The sequence below is a fragment of the Alexandromys fortis genome, unplaced genomic scaffold, assembly GCF_014885135.2.
Source record: "Alexandromys fortis isolate MF-2015 unplaced genomic scaffold, M_Fortis_MF-2015_v1.1 scaffold_1, whole genome shotgun sequence".
NCBI classification, from domain to species: domain Eukaryota; kingdom Metazoa; phylum Chordata; class Mammalia; order Rodentia; family Cricetidae; genus Alexandromys; species Alexandromys fortis.
The window spans coordinates 39,694,810-39,715,494 of NW_026067927.1; the positions used below are offsets into that span (position 1 = coordinate 39,694,810).

General features: G+C 48.6%; 1 protein-coding gene across 2 annotated transcripts in view; it reads left to right on the forward strand.

Annotated features, from left to right (window-relative positions):
* Dapk1 (death associated protein kinase 1) overlaps window positions 1-13,249 on the forward strand; it is a 141,142-nt gene extending 127,893 nt beyond the window's left edge. For both annotated transcript variants that reach the window (XM_050143394.1, XM_050143393.1), the window contains exons 20-27: window positions 25-247; window positions 1,068-1,256; window positions 3,145-3,342; window positions 4,187-4,325; window positions 5,966-6,086; window positions 7,734-7,922; window positions 10,758-11,986; window positions 12,427-13,249. In XM_050143394.1, coding sequence (XP_049999351.1) covers window positions 25-247; window positions 1,068-1,256; window positions 3,145-3,342; window positions 4,187-4,325; window positions 5,966-6,086; window positions 7,734-7,922; window positions 10,758-11,986; window positions 12,427-12,466 — 2,328 coding nt within the window. In that variant the 3' untranslated portion in view covers window positions 12,467-13,249. The remainder of the gene's footprint in view (window positions 1-24; window positions 248-1,067; window positions 1,257-3,144; window positions 3,343-4,186; window positions 4,326-5,965; window positions 6,087-7,733; window positions 7,923-10,757; window positions 11,987-12,426) is intronic.
* The last annotated feature ends 7,436 nt before the right edge of the window (window positions 13,250-20,685 follow it).

Consider the following 20,685-nt stretch of genomic DNA (forward strand, 5'->3'; position numbering starts at 1 on the left):
AGCTTCACTTTTCCCCTCTTCCAGGACACACACAGGGGACTCTTCATCCAGCAGCTCCGACCCACGCAGAATCTCCAGCCAAGAATCAAACTCAAACTGTTCGGCCACTCGGGGTCTGGGAAATCCACGCTGGTGGAGTCTCTCAAGTGTGGGCTGTTGAGGAGTTTCTTCAGAAGGCGCAGGCCCAGGCTCTCCTCCATGAACTCCACCCGTTTCCCTCCATCGCCCCTGGCTGCTAAGCCAACAGGTAGGCGTCCCTGGGGCCACACTTCCTGAGGTTGTTGGGTTTAGGGTGAACCTTTAGGGTGAGGTGTGCTGGATGCAAAGGCTGAGGTCCCAGTAGGTCCTTAGCTACTCTGGAGAAACTCACAGTGCTCCTGAAGTGAGGCAAGCCTTGGGGGTTCTGAGTTCACACTGGAGTGACTCAGATTGGTGGGGGCTTGACTTTCTAAGGAACCTTACACACACTTCTCACCTGCGGCCACAGCCTCACTCTGTTCTGTGGCTCCCTTGGGGACGGTGGCTGTCCTGTGTGTCTGTACCAGAGACAGGGAGGCATTCAGCCTCCTGGGAAGAACTCTTGACCCACAGCCCAAAATAGGCTCTCCCTTCAAGTCTACCTCCTGTTGCCACTAGAGGGCAATAGTCAACAGTATTTTTTTCTGTGATTTCACAAGCTATAGCTTTTATTTTGCTATAAACAAGCCTGTCTCAACCCTGTATCCACACCATGAACACTTATCACTGAGATGTAGGAAGAAAAGGCCTCCTGCCAATATTGCCTGTCCTCCTCTGCTACCTTGTGCCCACAGCCAGCTAACCATATCCACTCCTGTTAGGTGGTTGTCCTGGACACAAGTGCTGGGCATGAGATATTCCTGGGGGTCCCCATTGATCCCATAACGCTTGGAAGCTATAGAAAGATACACTGCAATGGACATGCATCTAATCTTTCATCCGGTAGCCCCTCCCTTTCCCAGACCCACCTCTTACCTCACCAACCACCCCTCTCCTCCTTGCCTGCTTTGGGGACCCCACGTCCTGAGTCCTAACCCTTCGTTCTGCAGTCTCGGTGAGCATTAACAACCTGTACCCCGGCTGTGAGAACGTGAGCGTGAGGAGCCGCAGCATGATGTTCGAGCCGGGCCTCACCAAAGGGATGCTGGAAGTGTTTGTGGCTCCGTCCCATCACCTGCACTGCTCGGCCGACGACCAGTCCACCAAGGCCATCGACATCCAGAACGCTTATTTGAACGGTATGCCCCACCTACCCGGAGGGAAGGAACTTGGGTTTTTCTTTCACGGGGCTTCAAGTCCTGACCCAAAGGCAGCTTTTGCTAAGCAGTATCTGCTACATCCAAGGAAAGTCCTGTGCAGACTACTGACGGGGCCGATGCAGGCCTGAGCCATAAGTAGCTAACATACTAGAAGCAAAACTACATGGATGGGCACTGTCAGCACCTAGCAAAACACTCAGCACCCAGTAGGTGCTTAATAAGTAGATTGGGTGATTAGTACCTTTTGAAAAGCAGACCCCCCCCTGCCTGTTTACGTGGGGATCTAATGGCGCACACAGCCCCTCATGGTGATGAAGCAAGTTTGAAAAGGCGATGTTTCACACATTGACATCATGGCTAACACTGGTGTACACGTGGAGAATTCTTTGAGTGTTTTGTTGTTGTGTTTGCTTATGAGACCCAGACTTTCATGCAACCTAGGAGAGCCTCAGTGTAGCACCCCAGACTTCTACCTTCCTCTATCACCACCTTTCAGCACCTCCCCTCTTAGTACCCCACACTGTAGAGTGGGGCACTCCTGCCAAGTCGCAAGTAGAAAGCATCATGGCAGGAGAGGCCGCATGCTGAGAAGAAGCCAGAGAGCTGGGATGTGGCCAACCTCTCTTTATGATAACCCACTCTCAAGGCACTAAAGTTAATGAGGTGTTAACATCTACCTGAGGGCCGCGCATGTGACCACCTCCCACCATGCCCCAGGCTCTGCCGTTCCATCAGGTCACTGGGGATGCAGCCTGCCGCTCACAGATCCTCAGCAGGAACAATGACACAGTGATGGGCATGCCCAGAGGGCATCGGGAGGGATAAGTGTGTGACAGAGCTGCTGTCCTGTCTGCCATGGGAGACTTTCAGAAGATAGCAGGGTCATGTCAGGTCCAGATGTGTCCAACCCTTCAACACTGTGGCATGACATCATTCACAGGTGTGTTGAATCACATTCCTAGCTATACTGGAATGTGGCCCACAGATCACAGGTTAGACACACTGGTGAGGTCCTGTGATTATCTTAGTGAAAAACATCACATTACCTAAAGCTGAGATTATCTAACGCCAGCTTAAATGGGACACATTACCTGAAGCTGTGATTATCTAACACCAGCCTAAACGGGAATCACCTGAGATCTGTAACAGCATGGACTGCTGAGTCCCTAGGACTTCCCCAAGGGCCCAGGTCTAAGAGCTCCTGATCCCAATGACTGGGATTAAAGTCCATGTCGCCCCCCCCCCACCCCCATTTCAAACTGTGTTTCTCCCCAGCATCCCTGGACAGAGCTGGCCTGGCAACATGAAGAAAGGAGGCGCTCATATCTGGGCCTCACTCAAAACCCCACCACAAACCAGGACTCCAGTGCTGAAAGTTCTATTTCTGGTCCGAGAACTTTCCATACTATGCTGAGCCTCCAATTACAGGGAGTGTGTTCTGCATGTTTGGCTCATTCTCCTGTGGAATCTGACAGGACTGATCTCTTTCCATAATTGGCTCTCACCCTCTTTATATAATAATATGAAAGGGGAGAGAAAGCAAAAGTTTGTTTGTATACACGCACTTCCATGTCTGCCTCTGGCCCCACACGCCTATAACACACATATATCTGCCGGCAATTTGGAGTTAATATACAGTAGATGCAGCCAAGGCGATATTAATGAAAACCTTTAGGGGGGTCATGTAGGCGTAGATGAGAGGGATAGGCATAGAGCACTGGACAGGGACCTGTGCAAAAGTCGCTGTGTACTTACACAGACACATGCCGCAGGTGTCACAAGCCCTGTGCAGAGTCCCTAGAATGCTAACAGCCCCTGAAGTTAGGTGGGATGTTTCCTGATTGCAGCCTTTGCTTTCTTTCTGAAGGAGTTGGTGATTTCAGTGTATGGGAGTTCTCTGGGAACCCTGTGTACTTTTGTTGCTATGACTACTTCGCTGCCAACGATCCCACATCCATCCATGTCATCGTTTTCAGTCTAGAAGAACCCTACGAGATCCAACTGAACCAAGTGATTTTCTGGCTCAGTTTCTTGAAGTCTCTGGTCCCAGTTGAAGAACCCATAGGTGAGCAAGGTCCTTCCTCTTCTGCCTCTGGGATGCTCCTCTTGGGGTCCTCGTGCTGGCCACACTGAGCCCCTACAGAATGGGACTCCCAGCTCTGACCTCCTCCCAGCCCCTTCTCACCCCTGCTGCGCTTCCTCACCAAGGTCTTCATTGCTGAGCGCACCGTGGAGTCCTCCACCCACGGCTCCTGCTCCCTTTTGGAAAGTACTGGGGCATCAGCAGCAGAAGGGGTTATCTTTCCATCTGCAGCCCTGGTGAAAAGGCCCAGGTAGCCTGCCTCAGCACATTGGCTAGGGGGCTCGGCCTCCAACAGGAGCAGCTGTCCCTGGTTCGGGGTGATGCTCAGCAGCCAGCCATATTCCTTCGACCGAAAGCCCAGGCTCATGACATCAGCAGGGCTGATTTCCCAGGGGACGTAGTTTTGCCTCTTCTTTCTCCTTTGCCACATCTCTTTTAAAACACTCCTGTGAGCAGAGGCCATGCCTGTATGAGTTGGAGACCGCTTGTCTTTGGGCTTTCTCCGGTGTGTGGTCTCATTCAGAAGGCTTTCTTTGTTCCCGTGAAAGCTGTCCGTGGTTGCAAATGTCTCCTTCACATGTGGTCTCTTTAAGGGAGCCCCCAAGAGCAGCTTTTTGTCCTGCAGTCTGCCCTTGTCTCTGCTGAGAACTCTAGGGGAGGATAAGAACCAGAGGCCATACTCCCTAGTCCTGCCCTCTAGCCTGTGGGCAGGTTGTATGTCACCTGCACAGGGGGTCTGGGCAGGAGGCCAGCACATTCCCTTTGGGGCAGGAGAAACCAGCCAGGGAGGAGATCAGACTCTCAAAGGGTACACTTTCTCCCTCAGCTTTTGGAGGCAAGCTGAAGAACCCGCTCCGAGTTGTCCTGGTGGCCACACATGCTGACATCATGAACATCCCTCGGCCTGCTGGAGGCGAGTTTGGATATGATAAGGATATATCCTTGCTGAAAGAGATCAGGAACAGGTGAGTGCAGCCCACGGGGGTGGGGGTGGGGGTGGGGTGAGCATCTGGGGGGGATGGGGTGAGCATCTGAACTGGGGAACTGGGTCGGGTGAGAGGATGCAGCGGAGAACATGTGGCCCTGCTCGGGTGGGGTGGAGTGGAGCGGGTGAAGGAACTTCCCAGTTTGAGCGATCCTTTGTTGAACTTTTCATTCTCATCAAAGCAATGAGTACTAATGATACAGGTAATACACCTGTTATACGCAAACAGAACATGGTAAAAGGCCACAGCCTGCTCTCAGCTTCTCACCCAGTACCTCCACACAGAGGTGGCTTCTGCTCTCGGGCTTTCGGAATTGACATGGGTAGCAGCACCCTGGTCAATATTTCCCAACATGTCAATTGCAGATACACACTGGATTGTAAAATTACTTAGGTTAACGTCCAAGCTCCACCATGGGGTAGGTTGGGATGGGATGGAACAGAAAAGATCCGAGTGCCTTCCTGTTGCGTAATATCATGTGAGTCCCATGTTTCTCTTATAAAGAACTGGAGGCAAATATAAGTTTTTACTTAGAATCTGTTGGTAATTTTCATTGCCGTAGAGATGCACCTGAAGTTGGGTAACCAATAGAAGAAGATGCTCTTAGCTAAGAGCTTAGGAAGCAAGAAGTCTAAACCCCATTTTCGTCAGTCCTGTGAGGACCCCTTGATCACATCACTTCCTGGTGGGTGGCATCATGGTGGACAATGTGTATGGATAGGAATTCAGGGAGGGATTTTGAATTAGGCTCTCTTGACACTTCACAGACCTTCTGGAAGCTACCATAACCCTTGGCACGGCAGCACCCCTGAAACTGCAGCGTTCAGTTAAGCCTGATTTCTTAAAGACCCCATTAGACACATCACCTCCCTGGGGACAGAGCCTCTATAACGGAGGCAACCCTGGAGGACAGACCACATTCATTCCGTACCATGTTCCAAGGCTCTATGAGCAAGCGTGAACTTGGCAGCTGGAGAGATGGCTGCTCTTCCAGGGTACCTGAGTTTGGTTCCCAGCACCTATACATATAGTTCACAACAGCCTGTAACTCCAGTTCTAGGGGACCCAATGCCCTCTTGTGCAGGTGGCACACACACAGAGACACATATACATAAATTTAAAAAATGAATCATTAAAGCCTAAAGTTTGACGTTGCAGTTTTTTGTAACATGCTGGCACTCGGATCTTGAATTATAATGAGAGATACAGCCTGTTTTCCTCCTGGTATGAGAAGAGGTCTATGTGAATAGTTTTAGAGCCGCGATGTGACTTTCTTGTCCTGTTTGATCTTAGCCCTTCCCTCAGCAGCATTCTCTGCTCTTTGCAAAGTGAACACCCGAGCCTCTGCATCAGGAGGCTCTGACATCTTTCTGCCTTTTCTTCTACCTTCTCTTCTTCTACCCGCTTATATGATTGAAAGAGCACACTGATTTCCCACACACAGCATCCAAAGGGACCAGCAGAGTTCATCCAACAGCAGGGACAGAGAGTGTCTTCAGGGTCACTAGGTTCCTCCCTGCTTCCCTCCCATTAGCCTCTGGGGCTAGTGGCTACCCAGCCCCTGCACGGGAACATCAAAGGTTGAACCAGAGCTAATGCGGCTCCTGCTTTGTCCATAGGTTCGGGAATGACCTCCATGTCTCAAATAAGCTGTTTGTGCTGGATGCGGGCGCGTCTGGGTCTAAGGACATCAAGGTTCTTCGGAATCACCTGCAAGAAATAAGGAGTCAGATTGTCTCGGTGAGTACACATGGAGAGACCTGGACTCCACCATGGAGACGCCAGCCTTGACCAAGGAGTTGACCCCACTGTACTGCCCTCACTTTGGATTGATTTTCTGGGGGACTTAATAAACTGGCAAGTTGGTTGTCTGCTTGGGATGGACTAAGTTGGACCATCCCCAAAGTGGGTGACTCAAGCTTATCCGTGCAAACATGTAGAACAATAAATACCATGATGGGAATTATGGAGAGTGTTTTTAAAATAACTCAGGACTTGGGGACTCCTTCTAAAAGTTTTCCAAGGAACTGTACCCCTTTGAAAACCAGTCTATCTTTGCTCGTCAGAGAAAATAGTGCAGTAGAAAATGAGACATAGAGGAGGGAGGTGTCCGTGCCTGTGACAGACGGAGGATTCCCTAGAGAGAGACAGGAGCGCCATGGTGGGAAAGGCTGAACCAGCCTCGGGGAGGTGCCCAGTGCCCTGAGTCCACCCTGTACTTTGTGTCCTCTTCTGACATCCCTGCCTCCCATGGCAAACACACCAGCCTGTGCCTCACAGATCCTTGCTTTCCTGTTGTGGCACCGTGTCTCAGTCACCATATGGGGGTGGTCTGGAGGCCTGGCCCCACAGATGAGGGCAAATACTTGGGGAAGAAACCAGGTCTCCTCCCAGATCTGGAGCAAGGCGCCTGTCTTTCGTGCACAGGACGCCTTTGAATTCTCTGGGCGTGACTCTGTCATCACCAGCCACCCTCCAAGTCCAAATGAACTGTCTCTATCCTGGGCAGTTTTCCTTTTTCTTTTAAATTGTTTTCACTTTTTTCTATTTTATGTGTATGAATGTTTTGCCTGCATGTTGTTTTTGTTCACAAAGATCAGAAGACGTCAGATCCCCTGGAACAGCAGTTATGGAAGGTTATGAGCCACCATGTTGATGCTGGGAATGGAGTCCATTCCTCTGCAAGAGCAACAAACTCTCTAAACCCCAGAGCCGTTTCTCCGGCTCCCAGTTCTGCTTTTTTTTTCTTTTTTAAATGAGGAGCGCATCTTAGGTGACATAAGATGCTATTTTGTGTCACTGGTAGTCTGACACCTCTGTGCTGCGTGGCTTCCCGTTAGGAGGGTGTGGGATTATATGAATGTGAGGCATATTATAGCTTGGCTTGTTTTGCCACCTTGGCTGGTGAGAGAATAATTTCGAGCCAACAACTGCCATTGGCTATTGCCCTAAGGATATTCCATCAGCAGACCCCATGAATCCCCATGCTGATAGAATTCTCATTCTCTGTCACACTCTGTGCATAACGTTACTGTTTCTAAGACAGCTACCTAACTAGTGAGCGAGGAAGGGGGTAGAGCAAGAAGCCAGGAGCAAGGGCAGATTTGAGTGCAGCCTTAGGTGCTGGAGAGCGTGAGTCAAGTCCATTGTTCCTAAACTACTGTTGTGAGGACACATCATCTCTTACACATCGAGCTGCTATCAAATCCCTCGTGTCTGATTATTAGATTATGCCTAGAGACAACCCTCGGTTAGCAATAGAGTCCTTCACTGAGCCAGTAAAGCGCTGACTCCTCTGGGTATGAACAGCGTGGATAAGTGATGTCTCTCCTGGGCTCCCAGAGCGTCAGCTGCACAGCGGCTAATCTGTCCCACCTGCCTGTGTAGGGCTGCCCTCCCATGACTCACCTGTGTGAGAAGATCATCTCAACGCTGCCCTCCTGGCGGAAACTCAACGGACCAAACCAGCTGATGTCGCTGCAGCAGTTCGTGTACGACGTGCAGGACCAGCTGAACCCCCTGGCCTCTGAGGATGACCTCAGGCGCATTGCCCAGCAGCTGCACAGCACGGGCGAGGTGAGGGCTGAGAGTGGGCGAGCTCCCGCTGCTAGAAGAGAAAGGACCCTGCTACCTGTGGTCTCTCATCCCACAAGGCTCTCTTCGCCCTGCCAAGTGGTCGGAATCGGGGACTGGTCTTTCTGGGGTTTGAGGCTCTTTCGAGGGCTTGAACTAACGGCTCGCCTGATTTACACACATCACAAGAATAGTTTTCTGAAAGCGAAGCAGCAGTGCAGATCAGAAAGAAACACACTGACCGGATTGACAGCAGGTCACAGGTGAGGGTGGTCAAGAGCCTGGCTCTTCTTTATGAGGCCTGAAAGACGGTAAGTCTGCTTACAAGGAGCAAGGTTTGGGAGGTTCTCTATTTTAATTGACAGGTTTAGGTTATGTAAGCTTTGCCTCAATGTGAATGTTCCTTCCCATGATGCACCTGATTTTTGTCATGTGCATGCCCAATTATGCATAGGTATAATATGATAAATGAGGCTTTTTTTTTCCTGACACAGTTTTCCTTATTGTTTCTGCATCAAAACTGGTTCAGGCTGGGTCTGGCTCTCCTACTGTTACACCCCGACATGAGTGGATTGAACAGAATATGTTTGATGGTTGTTAAAAGGAGAGACTTATTCCATTGTTCAGTGTGTGTGTGTGTGCATGCATGCATGTATGTGAGTAGTTTGATAGACATTGGGGTCCTACGATGTTAATAGACTGCTAGGTGTGTTGTTTGGAGTGGAATGTGTGTGCATTTCAGGCTAACAGTTGAATTATTAGAAGCAAGATGTATGCAAAGCTCACAACAGGTAGGAGCAATTCCTTTCTATCAACGACTGGTCTGTTTTCTTTGGTTTGCTGCTGTCTTCTAGGCCCCCTTAGTTAGCACTCTTGTCCTGGGCCACTGGGTCTCTCTTGCCCCCTCAACCACCTACTAATTCCCTTTTCCTCCTGGCAGCTCTAGGCTGGCTGCTGTCAGGGAACTGAGAGGCCCTGGCTGTGGACGTAGTCCTGGGGTGACAAATACTAAGAAAAACCCATGAGGTGCCATCATGACAGTGTCTGTGGACAGGAAGACACTCTAAGTCAGGACCCCTCAGCAAGTGCACCCACCAGAAATGACAGAAATTGACTCTCAACTGCGTGGCACTTAGCCCAGTATGGAAACCGTACTGGCTGCATCCTGTACACCTGTCCTCAGAAAATGGGGGCCTTTGCCTCCTCCTTCCTAGGAAGTCGAGTGGCCATATGAGCTAGGCTGTGTTCAGAGCAGCAGCAGCGATTATTAACAATTAGAAGCATCTGGGGATATCGAAAACCACTGAGGTCATTGGTTTTGTCAGCTTGCATTTGTCTGAGTGGTGTATTCTAGAAACGAATATTGAACCTAGAGCCAGTGGCCCGGGAGGACCTCAAACAGTAAGGCCAGCTGATTGGCTGACTGACTGGGCGTAATGTAAAGTAACCGAATGCAAGGAAGAAGACAGGAACAGGGTGAAGGCATTTAGATGTTTAGACATAAAAGGCGGCTTTCCCGTGAGAATAAACTTTCTACTTTGATAGAATACTCTTAACTCCTAGTAGTTGACCAGAAATTTTCAAAGTCATGATGTAGGATCTCTCCCCTCTTTCCTTGACCTTGAGACTTGAGGCAACAAAGATGGAAGAGAGAGGAGCAAAGGAAAGGAACGCTCCTGGTGGGGCCAGTTCTATGAGGCCGAATCCTTAAGTCTGGTTATGAACTACTTAGCTCCTTAGTTTCCTCCTCCATGGGTCAGGCTTTCTCCACCCTAAAGAAATAGCGAAGTTAGTTAGGGCGAAATGGTAAAGGTAAAGGTCCTGTCTCCTCTGGAGAAGTTAAGTCTGAGGCTCAAACATGAAGGCGAAAGTCCCAAGAAGCTGCCCTAGGGCAGTGGTGCCCCATGGCCAGCAGGTGGAGCCAGAGGCCCCTGCAGTGAGCCATTATTCTTAGACTAGTACCTTTTAAGGGCCAGGAAGGAAAAGGTGATTTCTGGCTTTTTTTTTTTTTTTTTTTTTTTGTATATACACACACAAAAGGTTCTGTTGTTGTCTTTAAGCTTTATATTGTTTTACTATGTTAGTTGCAATTTTCTAGACCTTTTCTTAGAAAGTTCCATCACTATGGAAGCTAGGCATCATGGGATATGCTTGTAATCCTAGCCCTCAGAAAGCTGAGGCAAGAAGATGAAGAATTCAAGTCCTGCCTGGGCCACACAGTGACGCCTTATCTCAGACAAACAGAAAGATACTACCACAAAACCACACCTTCTCAACTGGCATTGAGCGAGTCTTTATATTCTGGTTCCTTTGCCTCCTTTCTCTCACCTTTTAAATTTTATTGTGCCATACTTCTTTGTAAATCATGGCCTGTCTCCACGCAAAGCTCAGCAAAACACATGATCACAATCCAGTGTTCATATGTACACAGCCCTGACTCAGGACAGTGGCTGAGTTTATGGTCTTCGTCCAAGGGTCTCCATTTGCCCGGTAATCTCTTTTGGTAGCTTTCTTTATTAATTGTGGGCTTTCCTAGACCCGGGTCCCATCAGAAGCCAGTCTTTTTGTCTTCTTGTCTCTCTTTCTTTCCTTTGTTGCTTTGGGTTATTGCTACTTTCACCTCCGTCTTTACATACTTTGGATTTTTCCCTCCACGGGCCATGCTTCTGGGAAACGCCCCTCTGATGTTCCTGAACCACCTTAGGGCAGGGCTCAGGGGTGGCTTTAGAGGTGGATCCACGCTGCAAAGTGTGGATCCCCCACTGAACTCTGGGTGATAAGCCCCTCTGCTCCACACTCCCTTTCCCTCTGGTGACTTTAAGTTGTTGCCTCCGGCAGATCAACATCATGCAGAGTGAGACGGTTCAGGATGTGCTGCTGCTCGACCCTCGGTGGCTCTGCACCAACGTCCTGGGGAAGCTGCTCTCCGTGGAGACCCCGCGGGCCCTACACCATTACCGGGGCCGTTATACCACGGAGGACATCCAACGCCTGGTCCCCGACAGTGATGTGGAGGAGCTGCTACAGATACTGGATGCCATGGATATCTGTGCCCGGGACCTGAGTAGTGGGACTATGGTGGATGTTCCTGCTCTGATCAAAACAGACAGCCTGCAGCGCTCCTGGGCGGATGAGGAGGATGAGGTGATGGTGTACGGTGGGGTGCGCATTGTCCCCGTGGAGCATCTCACTCCCTTCCCCTGTGGCATCTTCCACAAGGTTCAGGTCAACCTGTGCCGGTGGGTCCACCAGCAGAGTGCCGAGGGTGACGCCGACATCCGCCTGTGGGTGAGCGGCTGCAGGATCGCCAACCGCGGCGCGGAGCTGTTGGTGCTGCTGGTCAACCACGGCCAGGGCATCGAGGTTCAGGTGCGTGGGCTGGAGACGGAGAAGATCAAGTGCTGCCTCCTGCTGGACTCGGTGTGCAGCACCATCGAGAACGTCATGGCCACCACCTTGCCGGGGTTGTTGACGGTAAAGCACTACCTGAGCCCCCAGCAGCTGCGGGAACACCATGAACCGGTCATGGTCTACCAGCCCCGCGACTTCTTCCGCGCTCAGACCCTGAAGGAGAGCTCCCTTACCAACACCATGGGAGGGTACAAGGAGAGCTTCAGCAGTATCACCTGCTTCGGGTGTCACGACGTCTACTCACAGGCCAGTCTCGGCATGGACATCCACGCGTCAGACCTGAGTCTGCTGACCCGGAGGAAACTGAGCCGTCTGCTTGACCCACCCGACCCCATGGGGAAAGACTGGTGCCTTCTGGCCATGAACTTGGGCCTCCCAGACATGGTGGCCAAGCACAACATCACCACCAGGTCGCCTAGGGATTTCCTTCCCAGCCCAGCGCATGCCTTGCTGCAGGAATGGACCTCCTACCCCGAGAGTACGGTCGGCATCCTCATATCCAAACTCCGGGAGCTGGGGCGCCGAGACGCTGCTGACTTCTTACTGAAGGCCTCCTCCGTGTTCAAGATCAACCTTGATGGCAATGGCCAGGAGGCCTATGCCTCAAGCTGTAACAGTGGCACCTCGTACAATTCCATTAGCTCGGTGGTGTCCCGGTGAGGGCAGCCTTGGCTCGGGCAGGGTCTTTATGGACTGAGATGCAAGGGTGGTGGTGGTGGGGCTCCCCATCCTTCTCAGTACATTCCTTGTGCTTCTGAAGACATCCCCCCATCCTGTTCCTTGCTTCCCCACCTCCATTCCCCTCCCTCTCACGCATTCCCCCAGTCAAGAGCAGACCACATGCTTCGCTTTGGCCACGCGGGAAGCTAGCGCCCCTCCTGTCAGTGTTTTGGACTCCATCTCTCGTCCTCTAATACCTTGCTTCATATTCATAATTTTATTGGAATTCCAAACTTCTCAATGAAAAAAATTTAAAGTTCCTTACCAATTATCCTTTTTTAAAAAAAAGAAGGGAGCAGACATTTATCCGCAATGTGTATTTCTTACCTTTCCTCTGCTGTAGCAGCTCCTCAGCCTATCTCTTTTATATTTGTAGGAGAGGCTCCCATGCCTGGACCCCACTGTATGATTTATAAACAGACAGTATGTGAGTGCCTTTTGCAGAAGAGGGTGTGTTGAAATCGTCTGAGTCAGCCCGGCGCTGTCACCAAGGAAATGCTACCTCTCTGTCCCTTGCTGTGTGCTGATCATCGCCAGAGGTGCTTCACTCTGAGTTGTTGGTTTGGGTTTGGTATTCTCCTCCCCCCCCTTTTTTTTCTAGGGAGGGGGCTCTGTGTTTCATTTGGCAAGGAAAGAGGAAAAAGGAATCCTCCCCCCAGAGTGTTCATGGCCAGTGTTGCTGTAAGAAGACATCTTTTAAGTTGCTTTTGTTAAGACATCCATGTGAACATACATGTACATGAAACCTACCGACCATCATGCCTCACCGCTCCCTCCTGTCTCAGGTAGAAGGTTGACACAGTGTAGGGTTATGGAGACCCGTGTTAAGAATTCCCAAGACCCCAGCTCATAATCTGTGGCAGTCCGCTGTCGCTGGCGCATAGCAGATGGGTCCTATGTTGAGATCCTGGCTTGATCACTTCCTGTACTTGAAGTCTGAAAGAGAAAGAAAAGATAAGAAACAAGTTTTCTTGGGGTGATTGAGATTGTGATCGAATTCTAAATCACTATGAGGGAACATGTTTTAATTCTGTCCTGAGAAGCATGTTACATTACCGTATCATCTGTACATATATATATGCACTATGTATATACATATATATTAATACTGGTATTTTTACTTAATCTATAAGATGTCGTAAAAGAATTAAGTTTGTTTTTTTTTCTTTTGTTTTATAAATAAACTGTTGCGTATTGCATTTGATTGGTTAGTCCTTGATTCAGAGGAAGTTGTTCTCTCTAAGGTTTTGCTCCCGGTGTTCTGTTCCACGTCACCAGCTAATCTAGAATGCAGACAATCTAACTAACCTTCAGCCCTTGGAAAGCGCTGTACTTGGTCTAAGTGCTTCTTTATTTCTAAAATTAGATGACATGGTCCTTCGTCAGGACGGAGGTCCTTGTCTTCGGTGAATCCTCTGGTCAGAGTTGAACCAGGAAGATCCCCTGAAAAGATGTCAAGAAATAACCATCACCTTTTTTAGTAGCTGGCATCTGAGATGCTTCCCCAAAGATCCACAAAGGTTTGGGTCCCCATCGTTGCACTACTGGAAGATGGCAGAGCCGTTAGCCTGTGCCTAACTGCATGTGTAGGTACGTGCCTGTAATCCAACCAATTAAGGGGCACAGGCAGGAGGATTAGAGGCTCAAGGTCACCTTGGACACATAAGGAGTCAATGCCAACTTCAGCTACTTGAGACCCTTCCTCAGCTGGTGAAAGGAGAGCTGGAGGACAGTTGAGTGAGGAAGAGCGCTTGTTCCGCAAGTGTGAAGACCTGAGTGGGAATCCCTAGCACCCACTTAACCAACCCCAGCACTGAGGATCAGGGACGTGTGCCCTCTGCATGTGTCCCATTATGGTCTCCCATCTTAGTACGTGTCCAGAACAGTGGAGCCAACCGACCATGAACCCAAACTTCCGGATCAACAAAATGAACCTTTACTCTGTATAAGTTGAGTATCTTCGTTATTTGCTATGGTAACAGGAAACTGCCGGACACACACCTTCACAGGCAAGAGGGATCCTTGGGAAACTCTTGGGGTACCCCTAGTGGAGGACTTAGCCATTCCCCCCATCTGTCCCAATGATTGCTTGCTGGAGACAATGTGCCCCCAGTTCTGAGTCAGAAGGGAGTGAGGCCTTGCAGGGGTGTGGAGTGATCAGGAGAGAAGCTGTGTAAGTGCTTCTAATGCAGCGTGGGCCTGCCCTGTCGGAAGACCAGTCACTCTCGAGTGCACGGGGTGAGGTGAGGGGAACTCCGCCAGGCACTCAAGGCCTCAGTGGCCGTCCACAGCCTTGTAAGGAGTACGGGGTGGGAACGCTGGCAATCTATCTTTGTGGGAAGATCTTGTTCCATCCAAAGCACAGAATGTAGAAGTAAATTCAGCTTAGGGATGAGCTCCTTCCGACACACAACTTAGGTTCTGGACCTAACGGGATGGAGAGAATTAGACAAAACGGCACACTTCAGTCAGTCATGATTTGGCTTAAATCAGATCATCTAACCACAGGTGACCCTGTGCATGGCTCTGCCTCATGTTGATCCTTCATTTTTTTCCATTTTTTCATTTTATACAATATATCCTGATTATAGTTTCCCCTCCCTCTATCCCTTCCAGTTCCTCTCCAGCTCCCCTCCCCTCTGATTCAAGTCTTTCACTAGAAAAGAACAGGCTTCTAAGAGACGACAACCAAATGTGACAAAATCAAACATAATAGGATAAAGAAAAAACAAACAAACAAACAAGAAAAAAAACATCATATCCAAGTTGGACAAGGCAATCCAACAGAAAGAAAAGAATCCCAGGAACAGGCACAAGAATCAGAGATTCATCAGTTCTCACACCCAGGAGTCCCAAAAAGCACTAAGCGAAAAGCTACAATCTCTATGCAGAGGACCTAGTGGAGGCTCATGGTGGCCCTGTTGGCTTCGGTCTCTGTGAGCTCAGCTGCTTCTTGCTTAGTTGGTTCAGTGGGCCTTGTTCTCCTGGTGTCTCCCATCTTCTCTGACTCTTACACTCTTTCCATCTCCTCCTCCACAGGGTTCCCTGGGATCAGAGGGGAGGGATTTGATGGAGACATCCCATTTAGACTCTTTCTCTACGTAATGTCTCTCTGTGGACCTCTGTATCATTTCCTGACTGCTGCCAGAGGAAGCTTCTCTGTTGATGACTGAATAAGACATAGTATATACTTTATTATATTAATTATTATTGGAGCCCTTGAGTACCAGCCTCGGTACCCCCTCAGGACTCAGAACTGTATGTCTATGGCAGGCCATCTGAGGGTAAAAAATTAACTCAAGTACATTATCTCTGCGTCTTCTTTATTTTTCGTGCAAGAGGAGAAAGTGGCGTGAAGGGGGCCTGGAGGAGAGGAAGGACAAGAAGAAGAGTAAGGGGAAGAATAAGGAGAAGAAGGGGAAGAAGTAGAAGTAGTGAGGGGAAGATCTCTGGCCCATCTAGTCTCTGGTTCTTGGTTGCCCAAGCAGTGTTGGGTATCTTCATTTCATGGAGTGGGCCTTTAAGTCAGACCCGACATTGGTTGGCCACTCCCACAAGTTCTAGTCCACCCTTGCCCTGCTGTTACCAATACAGCTTCTGCAAACGTCTTTGGGGACATTTTTATTTTTGTCACTTTTTCTCTTCTGTGGCTCTGGAGATAAAAATCCAGGGCCTCATGCACACTAACAACGCTCGCCTGCGCACACCCTCAGCCTTTTTAACATATTTTCAACTGCACATAGAATATAAATGCATGGCTTGTTTTTACCTCGGTCATGTAATAATTAGCTCTAAGGAGAGAAAGTATTTCTACCAATCCGAGAACAGTGTGTTACACGCTGCTTCCCCAAGAAAAACCTTGTTTCATTAACTCTTAATAGCTGGCACTTTATAATTCTCTTTGGCTACTCCTTTCTTTTGCTACACATAATGGATTTTGTAATATTACACTTTTAGCAAGATGGGGAAGGAAATTCAGTACCCGCACTGTCGTGGGTGCTTGAGGAGTCAATCCTCATGGCTATTGTAGTTTGAAGAACATCTCGCTTCAGTACCCATTTATTTATGAGGCTACATGGAATTTTAGGACTTTCATCAAATTTCGAGGATTACTGAAGTTTTGTTTTTCTCACATATAAGCTGTAGATTTGTTGACATTTCCATTTCTTTTGTCCAGTGACTTATTTATTTATTTCTGATGAGTGCTGTATTTACTTCATCTCTTCCCTTATTCTCCTCATGCTAATTTCTCCGGTACACCCACATTCCTCAAATTCATTGTCTCTTATTCTTTAATATCATTGATCTATATAGGTATATACATATATAGCACATATACATATACATGTAAATTTATAAATACAGTCTGCAAAGTTGCTTCCATTTGGGATTGGCAGACATTCTTATTATTGTGTGTGTCAGCATAAAGCACATGTGTAGGCATACATCATGGCACAGGCATGAAGGTGGGTGTCAGACGAAGCCCTTGTTAAGTCAGTTCTCTCCTGCCACCGTTATATGGGTTCCAGAAGTCATAGTCAGGTTGGCACGCTTGCACAGTTTCTCTATCTCTGGAGACATCTTGCTGGCCCTAAGTTATTTCTTAAGTGATTGCATATAAGCATTAATAGTTAAACATGGGATTCCTACCTAACATTGCATGGTAATAAGTCATGTTGCAAATGGACATTTGGTTGGATAATATTACATGTTATTTTTAATGTTTATTCTTAGCTCAGTGAGCATCACCATACTTAGGTAATATTTGGAAGGGGCATGTTAAGCGACATTAGTGTCTTGAATACTCCCACTAAGTTTGGCAATTTCTCTATGAGTTCATCATTCATAGACTGGAACAGACATTCCAGCAGAGACTTTCAACAGACACGCATGTCCTGTTCTACGAGAAACCAAAATAAACCTAGGAGAATGAATACAAGATATGCAGGACCCGTGAGGCGGTGGTGAAGCTTGATAGTCATCCTCGCTGGGCTTAGAGCACAGATGTAGTCAGATATTCTATGTGTTTCTGTTACGGTGCTTTTAGATGAGAGGGACAATGGAGTTAGTGGACTTTGTGTACATCGGATCGCCTCCCATCACACAGGTACGTCTCGCTTGCCCTTCAGCTGAAGGCAGGAATGAAATGAAAGAAAGTTGTCCTGCCAGCGGGAGTAAGTTCCTCAGCAGACAGCCTTCATCAGCACCGCTCTCTTTGGTTGTTAGAGCTGAGTTTACTATTGTTTTGATTTTTGAGTTGTGGTTTGGCTTAGGCTGGCATTGAATTTTCAATTATCTTACCCTTAGGGCTAGAAGTGCATGAATGTACTATCACATCCAGCTCCTACTGACAGCCTTTGAACTTGACTGGTGACAGAATCTTTCTTTGGGGCAACTACCCTGTCAGCCCAGATCTGGGACTGGCCAGGCATAAATCAACTCCTGAAAATCAGACATGCCCTCCGTCCAGCCCTCCTTTGTCACAGTGTGACATCTCAGGGACAGATGGTGGCTGACTCGGTCCCACAGTTGTTATTCCTGTCTCTGGCAATCTTTCCATCACCATCCACGCTCCATTTTGTACCCTCGTTGAGAGCACGCCATGTTTCCACTGTACGCAAGGACTACAGTCTTCACTAGTGTGTGCCGATGCTGTGATTGCCTCCTGCAAACACTCTGCTCGGGACGTGGGCGCCACAGAAACACGGGTGGTAAGAGTCAGGTACAGAAAGGGCAGATGTCTTTCCAGGTACGTGTGTTTCAGAATTAAGAGAAAAAGTTCAGAATTTAGTTTTGTAACCGTACTAACAGTGTCAGTACCCCTGGGAGACCTGTGACATCACTGTATGGTGGCCAGGTGTGATGGTTCTCTGGTCAGGGTAAGAGCATAAAGCCTTTGGAGGCCTGGTCAGGTTCTAATTGCAAGCAAGAAGCTTGTGTGTGATGTTCGGATGTAGGTATGTTTGGCAGTTCCCACCTGTTCTTGACCAGCTAGTATTTCTTCTTGTCAGATTCTCTTCCTTCAAAGTCATATCTGATCACAAGAGAGTGCGAGTCAGGGTTTTGTTGCAATTTGGATCATAATAATTGCCTAAAAAATAAATTAAAAACAAAGCCGAAGCTCAGCCAAGCGTCTCCATATACTCAGCAGTGACATATTCTGCCATCATCTCTAAACTCAGGAAGATGACAGAAATACCCCAAAGACTTTAAAGTAGAATCCATTTTTTTAAAACTGAAGGTCAGGATTTAGGTTCTCATTTGAAACTAACAATAGTTCAGATTAGCACATATCCTTTTGTAAAGGACTTGGTGAGATCCACAGACGGTGATGCTTGGGTGCTTGTGTATTGACATAGGTTCCACTGTTCTACTACCCAGGGTACAAACTCCTAGGTCGAGCTCAGAGTTGAGCCTGCCCAGCTTCAATAGTGCTGTCTGATAACCTGTTCAATCTCGGAGGACAGCACAGAACACAAAATTTGTTGATTAGACAATTTAAATGTAAGGTAAAAAGCTCTTCGGGGCGAATTAACAACTTAAACAATGAAGCTGTATACTTAACAGTGTAGGTATTGAAGAACTTGTAGGGGTTGGGGATATAGCCCAGTGGTAGAGCACTTACCTCGCAAGCACAAGGCCCTGGTTCAGTTCTCAGCTTCGGGGGAAAAAGAATTTGTTAAATGCTTACATATTTGGGGGTGTGTTTAGACTGAGGACAAATGGACACACCAGGTAAAAATTGTTGTGTGCCCAGAAGAAGCAGCTGTGTGGAATCCATGCACCAAGATCTTTTCATTCCCTTTTGCTCATCAAAGGACCGTTCATGCTGGAAGGTCCCAGGACCTTCTACATCATTCCTGCATGAGCTTCCATCCAGGGCCTACTTACCTCCCTTACAGAACCAGAAGAAACCCCATTGTCCACCAACAGCAGCAGAGATGAGCCCCTCCCTGGCCACAGCTCCCTTAGGAGCATTGTCATTCCCTGGGATGGGCACAAACCCCATGCCTTAGAGCAGAACACCACCGGTCATACACGCTGGATCCTTGCTTTTAAAGGTAAAGGGGGGAAGGGACTCAGTTACTTCAACCGCCTTCTAGGGGGCAAGAGTCAGAGCTGCAGCTCTTCACCCCTTGCAGCTGAGCGTCTGTCTGTAGTCCAGACTCTTATGACTCCTCCCAGGATGGTCAGCGCTATTCATTGATCTAAGCTGAAAATTAGCTTCTGTCTTCAGTGACACTTTCTGGGTCCATCAGTCCACAAGAAAAGCTTTTTATCTTAGCAGAACATGTTAGCTGTGGAGTTAGCGTGTGTTTGCTCCGTGTTAGGTAACACTAGAGCATGCTCCGCTGAGCTTCTCATTACTGCAGAGCAGTGCAGATGGTAAAGCTTCCTAACGACAGAACTGACGGTTTGCAGACGTGGCTTCTGACCTCTAAAATGTCAGTTCTGAGACGGGTATGTTATCTCTGCAGTTTCTCCCTTTCTGAAACCAGAGCAGTGAAGGTAATGGCATTTACCCTGATTTCGAATGGGTAGGAGCTCTCTGTGTTCTAGCCCCCAGCTCACCCTGGAAGGCTCTGTGCCTTAATCCCGCCTTGCAGCCCTGATTGTGTTGAGGTAAAGAACAGTCCACTAGGCTCCGCTCACTCAGTGAGACCAGCTTTCCAGTTTCCTGGGACATCTGCCCTTCTAGGCTCCCAGAAGTTCCAAAAATCCAACAAGCATAGCACAGACCCTGATAGGGAGTTGAAAGGCTGTTGCCCACAGAACCAGTGTCAACACACCAAAAGCAGGTCACGTGTCTGAGTTCTGTAAAGGAAAGCAGAGGGCTGTGTGTCCCTCCACAGAGCAGGGACGGCAGCTCCCTCTGGGCATCCCGTGGACAATTGACAGAGGGAGGGTGGAGAGCCCTACCTGGTCCTCTGCTGGAGAACTGTAGCTTCTCTCTCTCCAACCCACAGGTCTGTCTGGGGATCTCTTTCTGTTGAGGTTCCTGGAGTACCCCATTCCTGTGTTTCTGGTTCTGAAAATCATTCTTCAACACCTTTAATTCTTCAGTGTTCTTCAAGAAAAAGCAAATAAAGCATTAGGGGAGTATTTGTTTTGTATAAAGAAAGCTGAGAAGAAAGGGCAGCATTGGGGCATCCTCACCACACTCGCCACGTCTCCAGAGGTGCTTATCTTTGTGGTGAAGCCATGCTTCCCAAGGTTTTCCCCACTGTACAACTGGGTCATTTTCATGTTCTTCTCCCAAATGGCTCTCCCCTGTTCTTCTTCTCTCTAGAAGCATAAAACCAGCAGGGTTTATTTCCCCTTAAAACCCAATCTAAGCCCACCAAGTGATCCTGTAGGCATGGATGAAGAGGACTCATGCCAGGGATGGCTGTATACTTTTGGTAGCCATTCTAAAGACTAGAGGCACTAGGGATGTGTGCACACTGTGGTCGATTGGGCTCTGCCTTGGAAAGATCTGAGTCCTAGAACCTGTACTGTGGTCATGAGCTCCTATAGCAAGGAGCATTCTCACTGGGGTCCCTCTGGACAGTTTGCATGATACCAACCGGGTTGTATGTTCTTCCGCGTTTCATCTTCCATTTGTACCACTGAGCATCAAAACTGGAGTCAAATA